The 13291-nt window shown below is 48.1% G+C and overlaps 1 protein-coding gene across 1 annotated transcript in view; it reads right to left on the reverse strand.

Annotated features, from left to right (window-relative positions):
* col11a1a (collagen, type XI, alpha 1a) overlaps positions 1-13291 on the reverse strand; it is a 251811-nt gene that overhangs the window by 221796 nt on the left and 16724 nt on the right. The window contains exons 4-5 of the mRNA XM_043700060.1: positions 4409-4477; positions 3918-3959 (exon numbers count right to left, since the gene is read on the reverse strand). Coding sequence (XP_043555995.1) covers positions 3918-3959; positions 4409-4477 — 111 coding nt within the window. The remainder of the gene's footprint in view (positions 1-3917; positions 3960-4408; positions 4478-13291) is intronic.

Raw genomic sequence — 13291 nt, forward strand, 5'->3', positions numbered from 1 at the left:
GTTTTGCTACAGCTCTACAAGTCCCTGGTGAGACCACACTTGGAATATTGTGTCCAGTTCTGGTCGCCCTACTATAGGAAAGATACAGAGGCTTTGGAGAGGGTGCAAAGTAGGTTTACCAGGATGCTGCCTGGACTTGGAGTGCTTATGAAGAAAGGTTGAATAAGCTTGGACTTTTCTCTCTAGAGAGAAGGAGGAAGAGAGGAGATCTGATTGAGGTATACAAGGTAATGAGAGGCTTAGATAGAGTCAATAGCCAGAGACTTTTCCCCAGGGCAGGATTGACTGGTATGAGGGGTCATCGTATTAAGATATTAGGGGAAAGGTATAGAGGAGAGGTCAGAGATAGGTTCTTTACGCAGAGAGTTGTGAATGTATGGAATGCGTTGCCAGCGGTGGTGGTGGAAGCAGAGTCATTGGGGACATTTAAGCGACTGCTGGACATGGACATGGATAGCAGTGAGTCGAGGGGTGTGTAGGTTAAGTTATTATATTTTACATTAGGATTAATCCTCGGCACAACATCATGGGCCAAAGGGTCTGTTCTGTGCTGTACTTTTCTATGTTCTAAACAATCAAAGAGTGTGTTGCTGGAAAAGCACAGCTGGTCAGGCAGCATCCAAGGAGCAGGAGAATTGACGTTTCGGGCTGAAGCCCTTCATCAGGAATGAGGCTTGTGGGCCGGGAGCTGAGAGATAACTGGGAGAGGGACTGGGGCTGGGGGGAAGGCAGCTGGGAGTGTGATAGGCAGATGAAGGTGAGGGAAAAGGTCGGAGAGGAGGGTGAAGTGGGTGGGTGGGAAAGGTGATGGGCAGATCAAGAGGGCAGTGCAGAGTTGGTGGTTAAGGTGGGGGTGGGGAGATGAGGAAACTTGATCCCATGTGGACGTGCCTTCCATCCCCGTCACCCCACAGACGTCAGCCACTGCCGACGATACCTCTTCTACGATCACCAAGAATCACCGCCACCAAAACCAGCATGAAGTCCACCTGTCATGTCACTTCCACCCCTGTTGTTACCGCTGCCTCAACCACTTCCTCCCCCACCAACATCACTCACTAGAACACCACCAAAGGCATCATAAACGTCATACGTTACATCACTTCCACCTGCGTGGATGCCACCAAAGGCACCACTTCCGCCCACCCCCCCCCGACCCACAGGGTGAGTGATACTTCCTTTGGTGATGTCACCCATGATCCCATAACCACATCCCCTCCAGAGACAGTCTCCGCCCCCACTCCCAGATCCAGCCCTACACCAGGTCCTAGCTCCCAGCCCTGCTGAGTTTTCACCATCCCCCCGACCTCCCCCTCATTGAGGATGAACAATCAGTCCTCAGTAAAGGCCTCACCTTCATCCCCCTCTGCTCCCGGATAAATTAATTTGACATACGTTTCAACATCAAACACTTCTTCCACCACCTCCACCTCCACCTCTGGACCCACATTTTCTGTCAGGACTCCTGCACATCCACTGAGGACCCCTTCTCTCGCCTCCAACACACCCTGCTCTGGTCTGTTACCCACTCTTAATCTCTTCATTTCTAACTGTCACCGTGACATTGATCACCTCACCTGTCCACCCCCTCCCCCACTCCAATCTCCTTCTCTCACAATGCACAGCCCTCCACTCCCTCTGCTCCAACCTCAGACTCACCATCAAACCCGCAGATAATCGTGGGGGGGGGGGGTGCAGTGATGGTGTGGCGCACTGACCTCTACACCGCTGAAGCCAGATGCCAACTCACAGACACCACCTTCTACCGCCCCCTCGACCATAACCTCACCTCCCATCACCAAACCATCATCTCCCAGACCATCCACAACCTCATCATCTCTGGAGATTGCCCACCCACAGCCTCCAACCTCATTGGCGTGAACCCCACACCACCCGAATATCCCTTCTTCCTAAGGTTCACAAACCTGACTGCCCCGGCCGGCCCATTGTCAGCCTGCTGCTGTCCCACCGAACTAATCTCTGTTAACCGTCCTGTCCCCCCTTGATCCTGGAACACCCACCCACGGTCGGGACTGCATCCATGCCCTACACCTCCTCCAAGATTTTCGATTCCCCAGCCTCCAACGCCTCCTCTTCCCCATGGACATCCAGTCCCTGTACACATCGATTCACCACAATGAAGGTCTCCAAGCCCACCGTTTCTTTCTCTCACGCCGAACCAACCAGTACCGTTCCACCAACACATTCATCCGCCTGGGTGAACTGGTCCCCACCCTCAACAACTTCTCCTTCCAATCCTCCCACTTCCTCCAAACCAAAGGGGTAGCCATGGGCACCCGTATGGGCCCCAGCTATGCCTGTCTCTTCATCGGCCACGTGGAACAGTCCATCTTCCTCAGCTACACCAGCACCATTCCTCACCTGTTCCTCCGCTACATCGATGACTGTATTGGCGCTACCTTGTGCTCCCGCGAGGATGTTGAGCAGTTCATTAACTTCACCAACACCTTCCACCCCGACCTTAAATTCACCTAGGTTACCTCAAACACCTCCCTCCCCTTTCTCGACCTCTCCAAATCCATCTCCGGCAATACTCAACACAGACATCCAGTACAAACCCATAGACTCCCACAACTACCTGGACTACACCTCCTCCCACCTGACTCCTGTAAAAATGCCATCCCTTATTCCCAATCCCTCCGCCTCCACCATATCTACTCCCAAGAGGACCAGTTTCACCACAGAACACACCAGATAGCCTCCTTCTTCAAAGACTGCAATTTCCCTTCCCACATGGTCAATGATGCCCTCTAGTACATCTCATCCACTTCCATCACCTCCCAACAGTGGGGGGAGGGAGGGTTTAAACAGAGGTGGGGTGGGGTTACAATGTGGGTGGGCGGGGTTACAGAGTGGGGGGTGGGGCTACACTGTGGTTGGACGGTTACGCAGTGTGGGGAGGGATTACAGAGTGGAGTGGGCTTACACAATAGGGTGGGAAGGGGCGGGGTTATACCATGGGGGCGGGGGTATTGGAGATGATTGCAGAGCTGAAGTGAATCACATAATTACTGGAAAAGCCCTTCAGCCCATCAAATTTGCATTAAATAAACTGTTCTAAATCTGTCCCATTTTCCAGCACTTGGCCCGTAGCCTTGAACTCTATGATATTTGAAATCCTCATCCAAGTATTTGTTAAAGTTTGTGAGGATTCTTGCCTCAACCCTACCCCCACTCCCCAGGCAGCACATTCCTGACCCCCACCAGCCTCTGGGTGAAAAACCTTTTCCATTAATCATCTCTAAACCTCCTGCCTTTACCTCAGAATGATGCTCCCTTGTTATTGACCTTTGACTGAGGGGAACAGCTGCTTTCTATCCACCCTGTCCATGTCCCTCATAACCTTATGCATCTCTATCAGGTCTCCCCTTTACCCTCCTACGTTCCAACAAAAACACCCCAAGCTTATCGAGCGTGATGGGCTTCACCCCGTCCTTTCAGACTGTCAGTTTCAGATGCCCACAACCTTCCAGTCCCCTCTAACCCTCTCGCTCATTACCTTAAAACTGTGCCCCCGGTTACTGACCTCTCGATGAAGGGAAAGGGGTGCAATTTAAAAATAAGGGGGATGCCACTGAGGACCAAGATGAGGAGAAAGTATTTTACTCAGAGAGTTGTGAATCTTTGGAATTGTCCACCACAGAAAGCTGTTTATGGAAGCGGTTGATCAGTTTCTGATTCCCGGTGGGGGACAGGGATATGGGGATGGAAAGGGGAAAAGGCATTGAAGTGTTCAATCAAGTGTTCCATGTGTTGAATGGAAGGACAGGCTTGATGAGCTGAACAGACTACTCCTGTTTCCATTTTACAGTGGGGAGTGAATACACAGCGAAGAGTGATTGTACAGTGGAAGGGATTCTATATTGGGATTCGTTCGCGAGTTGATAAAATCTTACCGGTGCTCCCGCCAATCCAGGGGGTCCTTCTATCAGCATTCCCTGAAACAGATCAAAGACCATCGTTAGTTTTAACTTCCCTCGTCATTGTTTTGAAGAGCTGCTGTTATTCAAACCTCTGTTTCACCCTCTTTTTGTGTCTCCTCTTCAGTGTTTCTCTTTCTCTGCTTCCCAGTCTCCATCTCTCCTCTTGCCTCCCACCCCCGGTGCCTCCCTCTCTATCACTCTCTCTCTGACATCCTTGCATTCCCATTGCTCTAAGATCATGGAGTTGTCCTGTTTGGATGATCTGTCCAGCCTGAGGGCTTGTTTGCTTGGGCTTTGTTAAGACTCTGTTTGCTCCAGTTTCCTGTGCAACTATTTGGCTAGGAGAGGCAGCACACATGGCTGCAGGAGAGCCTGTGGTTCAGTCTGACAGAGGGACCCGGTGTTCCAATTGCACTCCCAGCCTCTGATCGTGAGCGACAGCAGTGGGTGGGGTTTATACTCACAGGTTCCACCACAGCAGGCTCTCCTTTCTGCCCCTTCTCTCCCAGCAGTCCGAGAGAATTTGTGTTCACCTGCAATGAAAGAAACCACCCTTTAGAGATTCTGACATCAATAACCCTGCCTCAATGCTAAACACTCACTGCCTCGCTCACTCATTCACATAGAGGGAGACACAGACCACAGACAGTGAGGCACTGACACACATACACAGACACACACACACACTCACACACACACAGAGTGAAATGCGCACAGACACACACACACAAAGTGAGACATACATAGGCACACATACACAGAGAGAGGAAGACAGACAGACACACAGACACACACAGACAGAGCGAGTCAGATACAGTCATATACTGACACACACTCTCCCTCTCACATAGAGACACATACAGCGTTCCACTGTTTGGGTAAACAACAGAACAAGCTCCAGTATCAATGGCACATTCTCATTGCATATACACCAGTGAAATAGCTCAGATCGGGGCATTTAATTGGAACTCGAAATAATTTCTCAGAAGAGTTTTGAATCTGATACTTACATGAAGAAAATTATGGAAAGAGATTGGAAAATAAGGGGCCACTCAGCCCATAATGTCTGTGCTGGCTCAATGAAAACTTGATCGAATTAATCTCACTTGTGTGCTCACTCCCCCAGGCCTGAAATGATTTCCTTTTCAAATCCTTCTCCAAAGCCTCTTTGCTATCCTCCACCTGGGCTCACCTTCCCTCACCCATTCTCATCTTCCGGAAGATAGCCAGAGAATGACTCACAACCACTCTTTCTCCCACGCTGTGACTCTGATGTCCCTTGGAGATAGTCCTTCAGCCTCCGGTATCCCTCACTAACACATCGCCCCTCAGCAACATCATCTGAAAACACTGTGTTAGATTTTTTTTACTCATTCATGTGTTGAGAAAGTGGGGGTGAGCTGCCTTCTTGAGCAATGCAGTGCAGGAGCTGTGGGTAACACCACAATGCCCTTAGGGGGGGCATTCCAGGATTCTGACCCAGCGACACTCCCCTGCTCACACTCACCTACTCACACTCCCCTGCTCACACTCGCTTGCTCACTCCAGGAATAAAGGTTTTGAACTGAGGAAGGCGATGTGGGGTAAGGCAGGAGCCGGCTAAAGTGAACTGGCAGTGGCTACTTGCAGGAAAATCCACATCAAAGCAGTGAGAGACATTCAATAAGAACATCAGAGCTAGGAGCAGGAGTAGGCCGCCTGGCCCTTCGAGCCTGTTCCACCACTCAATAAGATCATGGCTGATCTTTATGTGGTCTCAGCTCCATGTACCTGCCCTCTCACCATATCCCTTAATTACTTCATTGTTCTAAAATCTATCTTTGCTAAAAACGTTCAATGGAATAACCTCATCTGCTTCACTAAGCAGGGAATTCCACAGAGTCACAACCCTCCTCAACTCAGCCCTAAATCTGATCCCCCTTATTTTGAGATTATGCCCTCAGTCCTAGTTTCACCCACCAGTGAAAACAGCCTCCCTGCTTCTATCTTATCTAGTCCCTTCATAATGTTTCTATAAGATCCCCCCTCATTCTCTAAATTCCATTGAGTGTAATCACAGTGTACTCAGTCACTCATACAGTCATAGAGTCATAGAGATGTACAGCATGGAAATAGACCCTTCGGTCCAACCCATCCATGCCGACCAGATATCCCAACCCAATCTAGTCCCACCTGCCAGCAGCTGGCCCATATCCCTCCAAACCTTCCTATTCATATACCCATCCAAATGCCTTTTAAATGTTGCAATTGTACCAGCCTCCACCACATCCTCTGGCAGCTCATTCCATACACGTACCACCCTCTGTGTGAAAAAGTTGCCCCTTAGGTCTCTTTTATATCTTTCCCCTCTCACCCTAAACCTATGCCCTCTAGTTCTGGACTCCCTGACTCCAGTGAAAAAACTTTGTCTATTTATCCTATCCATGCCCCTCATAATTTTGTAAACCTCAATAAAGTCACCCTTCAGCCTCCGACGCTCCAGGGAAAACAGCCCCACCCTGTTCAGCCTCTCCCTGTAGTTCTAATCCTCCCACCCTGGCAACATCCTTGTAAATCTTTTCTGAACCCTTTCAAGTTTCACAACATCTTTCCGATAGGAAGGAGACCAGAATTGCACACAATATTCCAACAGTGGCCTAACTCTTCATAAGCCAATCCTCTCAACTCTGGAATCAACCTCCGACACACCCCCTCCAGTGCCAGTACGTCATTTCTCAAGTAAGGAGACCAAAACTGTAACATTACTTCAGGTGTGGCCTCACCAGCACCTTATACAGCTGCAGCAAAACCTCCCTATTTTTAAAATCCATCCTTTCTAACAATTTGCCGTCTTAATTACCAGTTGCATCTGATAACCAACCCTCTGTGATTCATGAGCAAGGACACTCAGGTCCCTCTGCACAGCAGCATGCTGCAATTTTTCACCATTTATAGTCCATTTTGCTGTTATTCCGACCAAAATGGATGATTTCACAGTTATTAACATTGTATTCCATCTGTCAGACCCTTGCCCACTCACTTAACCTCATTAACTACTCATTTTAATATCATCTGTGAACTTTGACACATTACCTTTGGTCCCCTACTCTATATCATCTCTGTCATAGTGAGAGTGCACGGCCAGTATGTTGGTGAAACAGTGAAGGGTGGAGCCCTGGAGATTGAGGAAAGTGCAGGATTGGATAAGGATTACAGAAGGAAGCTTATGCTGGATAATGAAGGGTACCTGAGAAGAGTCAAGAAAATATAAAGTCGCCATAATCCTATCAGACCAGAGGGCTGCTCTGTCACGCTGGACCTGGTTTAACCTGAGGGTCACCATGCCTCAGGTAAGGGGAGAGGTTGATAAGGAGAGTCCTTCATGGTAACCTCAGCTGGTGTGGGAATTAAACCCACAGTGTTGACATCACTCTGTATCACAAACCACAGCTAACAGAGCTGGCTCAGAGTGCAGAGTGAAAGGACAAGGGGTTACTTAAAAGTGCTCATCCAAATATTTTTTGAAGGTTGTAATGTTTCCAGCCTCCGCTACCTTCCCAGGCAGCGCATTCTAGATTCCCAGCACCCACCGAGTGGAGAAGATTTTTCCCAAATCCCCTCGGAATCACCTGCCCCTTCCCCTAAAACCTCAACCCCTCATGATTGACCCCTCAACCGAGGGGAGCAGCTGCTCTCTATTCACCCTGTCCCTACCCCTCATAATCCTATATATCTCAATCATGTTCCCCCTCAATCTTCTGTGCCTATCTCGCTTCTCCTTATAGCTCAGTCTCTCAATCCCAGCCAACATCCTGATGAACCTCCTCTGTACTCCCTCTAGTGCTGTCACATCCTTCCTGTAGTGAGGTGACCAGAACGGCGCACACAACTCCAGCTTCGGCCTGACCAATGCTTTGTATGTCTCAACATTTCCATTTTGCTCTTATACTCTGTCATAACTGATGAAAGCGAGTGTTCCATACATGCTTTCTTCCTAACTATCCTATTCATGTGCCCTGCTTATCTCAGGGATCTGTGAATAACTACCCATGATCCCAGTGTTCCTCTGGGCGACCCAGTGTCCTGCCATTCATTAAATACTCTCTCATCTTGTTTCTTCTTCCAAACTGTATCACCTCACATTTATCAGGGTTAAATACTATCTGCCACTGATCTGCCCTTCTGACCAACCCATCTATATCTTCCTGTAACCTACAAACATTCTCTATTAACCCTTCCACCAACCTTGGTATAATCTGCAAACTTGCTTAGCATTTCCCCCAACCTTTTCATCTACAATACAACCTCAATTATCCGAACGAGATGGGCGGGGAGTATTTTGTTCAGATAACCGATTGTTCAGATAACTGATCTGATCGTAAACAAAGGAAGCATTTATGAGACCTTGAGATCTTGTTCGGATAATCCGAAATTTGGATAATTGATGTTCGGATAACTAAGGTTGTTTTGTATATCATTTCAGTATATAACAAACAATAAGAGTCCCAGTACTGATCCTTGTGGTGCATCACTGGACACCGGCCTCCAGCCTCCTCCCACTACCCTTTGTTTCCGATCTATCTCACCAACGTTCCCACAATTCCATGAGTTTTAACCTTCTCAGTCAGTCTCCCATGTGGGACCTTGTCAAAAGGTTTGCTAAAGTCCCGATAAACAACACCAACTGAACTTCCCTCATCCACACACTTGATCACATTTTCAAAATCTTCTAACAAATCTATTAGGTATGACCTCTCTCTGACAAAGGGGAAAGTGACGACTGCAGATGCTGGAGACCAGCGTTGAGAAGGGCTTATGCCCAAAACGTCGATTCTCCTGCTCCTCGGATGCTGCCTGGCCTGCTGTGTTTTTCCAGCACCACATTTTTCAACTCTCTCTGACAAAGCCATGCTGACTCTCCCTAATTAAACCATGCCTTTGCAAGTGGGAATTAATTCACTCCTCCAGAGCTTTCTCCAATAGTTTCCCTAACACTGACGCTAAACCCACTGGCCTATAATTTCCTGGCTCATCCCTACCAGCCTTCTTTAAAAAGTGGAACCACCTTTGCCATCCTCCAGTCCGCTGGCACTTCCCCTATGGTCAGAGAGCAATTAAAACTTTGTGTCAGAGTGCCTGTAATATCCTGCCTCATCACCCACAGCAGCCTGGGATGTAATTTAATTGGGCCAGGGGATTTGTCAGTTTTTAAGCCTAACAGGGCATCCAGAACAATAGAGAGCCATTTCATATCTCAGACTGTGCAGGTTCCTCACAGTCCCTTGTCCTGAATTCCGTACCTGCGTTCTCCTTTTCCAGAGTGAAGACTGAAGAGGAGTATTTACTCAACCCCTTCCATTATCCTGCAGCTTCACACACAGGTCGCCTCCTTGGGCCCACTCTTTCCCTGGTTAATCTCTTCCCTTAATGGATTTATGAAATATTTTTGGAATTTCCCTAATCCTGTTGGTAAGTTCTTTCTCGTGTTCCCTTTTTGCCCTTCTAATTACTTTCTGAAGTTCCCTCCTGCACTTCCTGTATTCATGTTGGGCCACAGCTGACTTGCTTCCGTCGGAATTGCTGAAAGCCTTATTCGTCTTCTTTATGAAACCCTGCATTGTCCTAGACGTTCAGGGTCCTGACTGTGTTGTTCTGACATCTCCCTCTAAAGGGTATATATTGGGGCTGTACTCCCCCCAGTTCCTTTTTGAATGCCCCCCCCATTTGCTCTGCTGTAGACTCACCCACATGAAGCTGTTCCAATTCTACTGAGGCCAGATCCTGTTTTATTTCATTAAAATCTGCCTCCTGCCCCCAATCCAAAGCCATCTTTTGTAGGTCTTCTTTTTCCTTAAGGAGAAAGTGAGGTCTGCAGATGCTGGAGATCAGAGCTGAAAATATGTTGCTGGAAGAGCGCAGCAGGTCAGGCAGCATCCAAGGAACAGGAGAATCGACATTTCGGGCACAAGCCCTTCTTCAGCCCTGAAGAAGGGCTTGTGCCCGAAACGTCGATTCTCCTGTTCCCTGGATGCTGCCTGACCTGCTGTGCTCTTCCAGCAACACATTTTCAGCTTCTTTTTCCTTATCCAGAATTATACTGGTACCGCCCTGGTTCCTGAACTAAAGGGACACCAATATCCTGGGGGGAAATTTGCTCATGTTCTTTGGGTGGGTTTAAACGAATTCAGCAGGGGGATGGGAACCTAAACTGTAGTTTGAGTATACGGGGGCTTGAGAATAGTGAAGTCAGAACTAAGGCACCGGCAAGCAGGAAGGTGGTTTGAAGTGTGTCTACTTCAACGCCAGGAGCATCCGGAATAAGGTGGGTGAACTTGCAGCATGGTTTGGTACCTGGGACTTCGATGTTGTGGCCATTTCAGAGACATGGATAGAGCAGGGACAGGAATGGTTGTTGCAGGTTGTTCCAGGATTTAGATCAGTATGTTGACAGGCCAACAAGGGGCGAGGCCACTTTGGATTTGGTACTGGGTAATGAACCCGGCCAGGTGATAGATTTGGAGGTAGGTGAGCACTTTGGTGATAGTGACCACAATTCGGTGATGTTTACTTTAGTGATGGAAAGGCATTGGTATATACCACAGCAATTACGATGTGATTAGGCAAACTTGAGGATGCATAGGATGAGGAAGGAAACTGCAGGGGATGGGCACAATTGAAATGTGGAGCTTATTCAAGGAACAGCTAGTGTTGGTCCATGAGAAGTTTAATTTAGATAAATGTGAGGTGTTGCATTTTGGGAAAGCAAATCTTAGCAGGACTTATACACTTAATGGTAAGATCCAAGAGAGTGTTGCTGAACAAAGAGACCTTGGAGTGCAGGTTCATAGCTCCTTGAAAATAGAGTTGCAGGTAGATAGGATAGTGAAGAAGGTGTTTGGTATGCTTTTCTTAATTGGTCAGAGTATTAAATACAGGAGTTGGGAGGTCATGTTGCAGCTGTACAGGACATTGGTTAGGCCACTGTTGGAATATTGCGTGTAATTCTGGTCTCCTTCCTATCAGAAGGATGATGTGAAACTTGAAAGGGTTCAGAAAAGATTTACAAGGATATTGTCAGGGTTGGAGGATTTATAGGGAGAGGTCTGTAAGGTATGATTCAGTGAGTATGACTATGTCAGACTAGTGCTTGACTGGTCAAAGAATCATGGAGTCATAGGGATGTACAGCACGGAAACAGACCCTTCGGTCCAACCTGTCCATGCAGACCAGATAACCCAATCCAATCTAGTCCCACCTGCCAGCACCCGGCCCATATCCTTCCAAACCCTTCCTATTCATATACCCATCCAAATGCCTTTTAAATGCTGTAATTGTACCAGCCTCCACCACATCATCTGGCAGCTCATTCCATACATGTACCACCCTCTGTGTGAAAAAGTTGTCCCTTCGGTATCTTTTATATCTTTCCCCTCTCACCTTAAACCTATGCCCTCCAGTTCTGGACTCCCCTACTCCAGGGAAAAGACCTTGGCTATTTATTCTATCCACGCCCCTCATGATTTTTTTAGGTCATCCCTCAGCTCCCAACACTCCAGAGAATAATGTCCCACATCCTGAGAGTATATGGCACCAGTCATAGTCTTGACAATTACCCAACCCATTTCTGTCCATTTCCCATCTTGCTGCATCCACTTCATCCCATACCATCCACCAAATTACCATCCCATACCATCCACCAAATTACCATCGTGTACCATCCACCAAATTACCATCCTGTACCATCCACCAAATTACCATCGTGTACCATCCACCAAATTACCATCCCGTACCATCCACCGAACGTTGTACCACCAGGAAATGTGAAGAAATTACACAGAGCCCGAGCCCTTTAGATACCGAAACCATTGGTATCAATTGGAAATGGGTGATCCTCGCCATGGCACTTACACTGGCACAGAGGAGAAGGTCACTGACCTCTCCCTACCTCACTGGGCATTCCTGCAGACACTGAGAGTGAACCCTGGGAGAGAGCGGGGAGGGGGGGAGAGGGGAGGGTGTGTTGGGGGGAGGGCGTGTTGGGGAGGGGATGTGTTCCTTTTCCTTTATTTTTCTTCTATTTTCTGCAGTTTTTCTTCCCACCCCGCTCCCCCAGCTCCAAAACGTCTAACTTCTTGAATTCACCCAGAGGGAATGGTCGAAAAGTGTGGCACTGGAAAAGCACAGCAGGAGATGAGCAGGAGAGTCGATGTTTCAGGCATAAACCCTTCATCAGGAATATGGGAGGGAAGGGGGCTGAGAGATAAACTGAGAGAGAGTCTGGGGCTGGGGCTGAGTGGAAATGGGAAGGCGACAGATAGATGCAGATGGGGGTTGATAGTAATAGTCTGGGGGGGGGTGCAGCAGATAGGTGAAAGGGAAGATGGACAGGTGGCACAGTTCAAGAGGGAGGTGCTGGGTTGGAGGATTGGAATGAGGCAGAGGGAGGGGAGATAAGAAAACTGGCAAAATCGACATTGATACCGTAGGGTTCGAGGGTCCCAAAACGGAAGATAAAGCTCAGAGAAAAATATCCACCTCTATCATCCTGTGCTTTTAAAGTGGAAATTTACTTTGACTCCACATAGTTTTGTCAGACAATGGTTATTCAAATGAAGATAATCACGTCCAAGTATCACACTAATGTTGCAGGTACCCATTTGATAGACTGTATATGACAAGAAGAAAGTGAGGACTGCAGATGTTGGAGAGTCAGAGTCAAAAAGGGTGACGCTGAAAAAGGAGGAGAATCGGTGTTTAGGGCATAAGGCCATTTCTTGATGCTGCCTGACCTGCTGTGCTTTTCCAGCACCACACCTTTTGAGTCTGTATATGACTAGCAGTCTCAAACCACAAAACCTCCAGGCTTCAACGTGTTGATAAATAATTTGCAGTTATCGGTATTTGGAACACAGAACATTACAGCGCAGTACAGGCCCTTCGGCCCTCGATGTTGCGCAGCCCTGTCATACCAATCTGAAGCCCATCTAACCTACACTATTCCATTTACGTCCATATGCCTGTCCAATGACGACTTAAATGTACTTAAACTTGGCGAATCTACTACCATTGCAGGCAAAGCATTCCATACCCTTACTACTCTCTGAGTAAAGAAACTACCTCTGACACCTGTCTTGTACCTATCTCCCCTCACTTTAAATTTGTGTTCCCTCGTGTTTGCTGTCCCCACACTTGTCCGCATTAAACTCCATTTGCCAGCTCTCAGCCCAGCTCTGCAGCTTATCTATGTCTCTCTGTAACCTACATCCTTCGTCACTATCCACAACTCGTGGGCGGCACGGTGGCACAGTGGTTAGCACTGCTGCCTCGCAGCGCCAGAGACCCGGGTTCAATTCCCGTCTCAGGCGACT

This window comes from Chiloscyllium plagiosum, chromosome 11 (genome assembly GCF_004010195.1).
Source record: "Chiloscyllium plagiosum isolate BGI_BamShark_2017 chromosome 11, ASM401019v2, whole genome shotgun sequence".
Taxonomy (NCBI): domain Eukaryota; kingdom Metazoa; phylum Chordata; class Chondrichthyes; order Orectolobiformes; family Hemiscylliidae; genus Chiloscyllium; species Chiloscyllium plagiosum.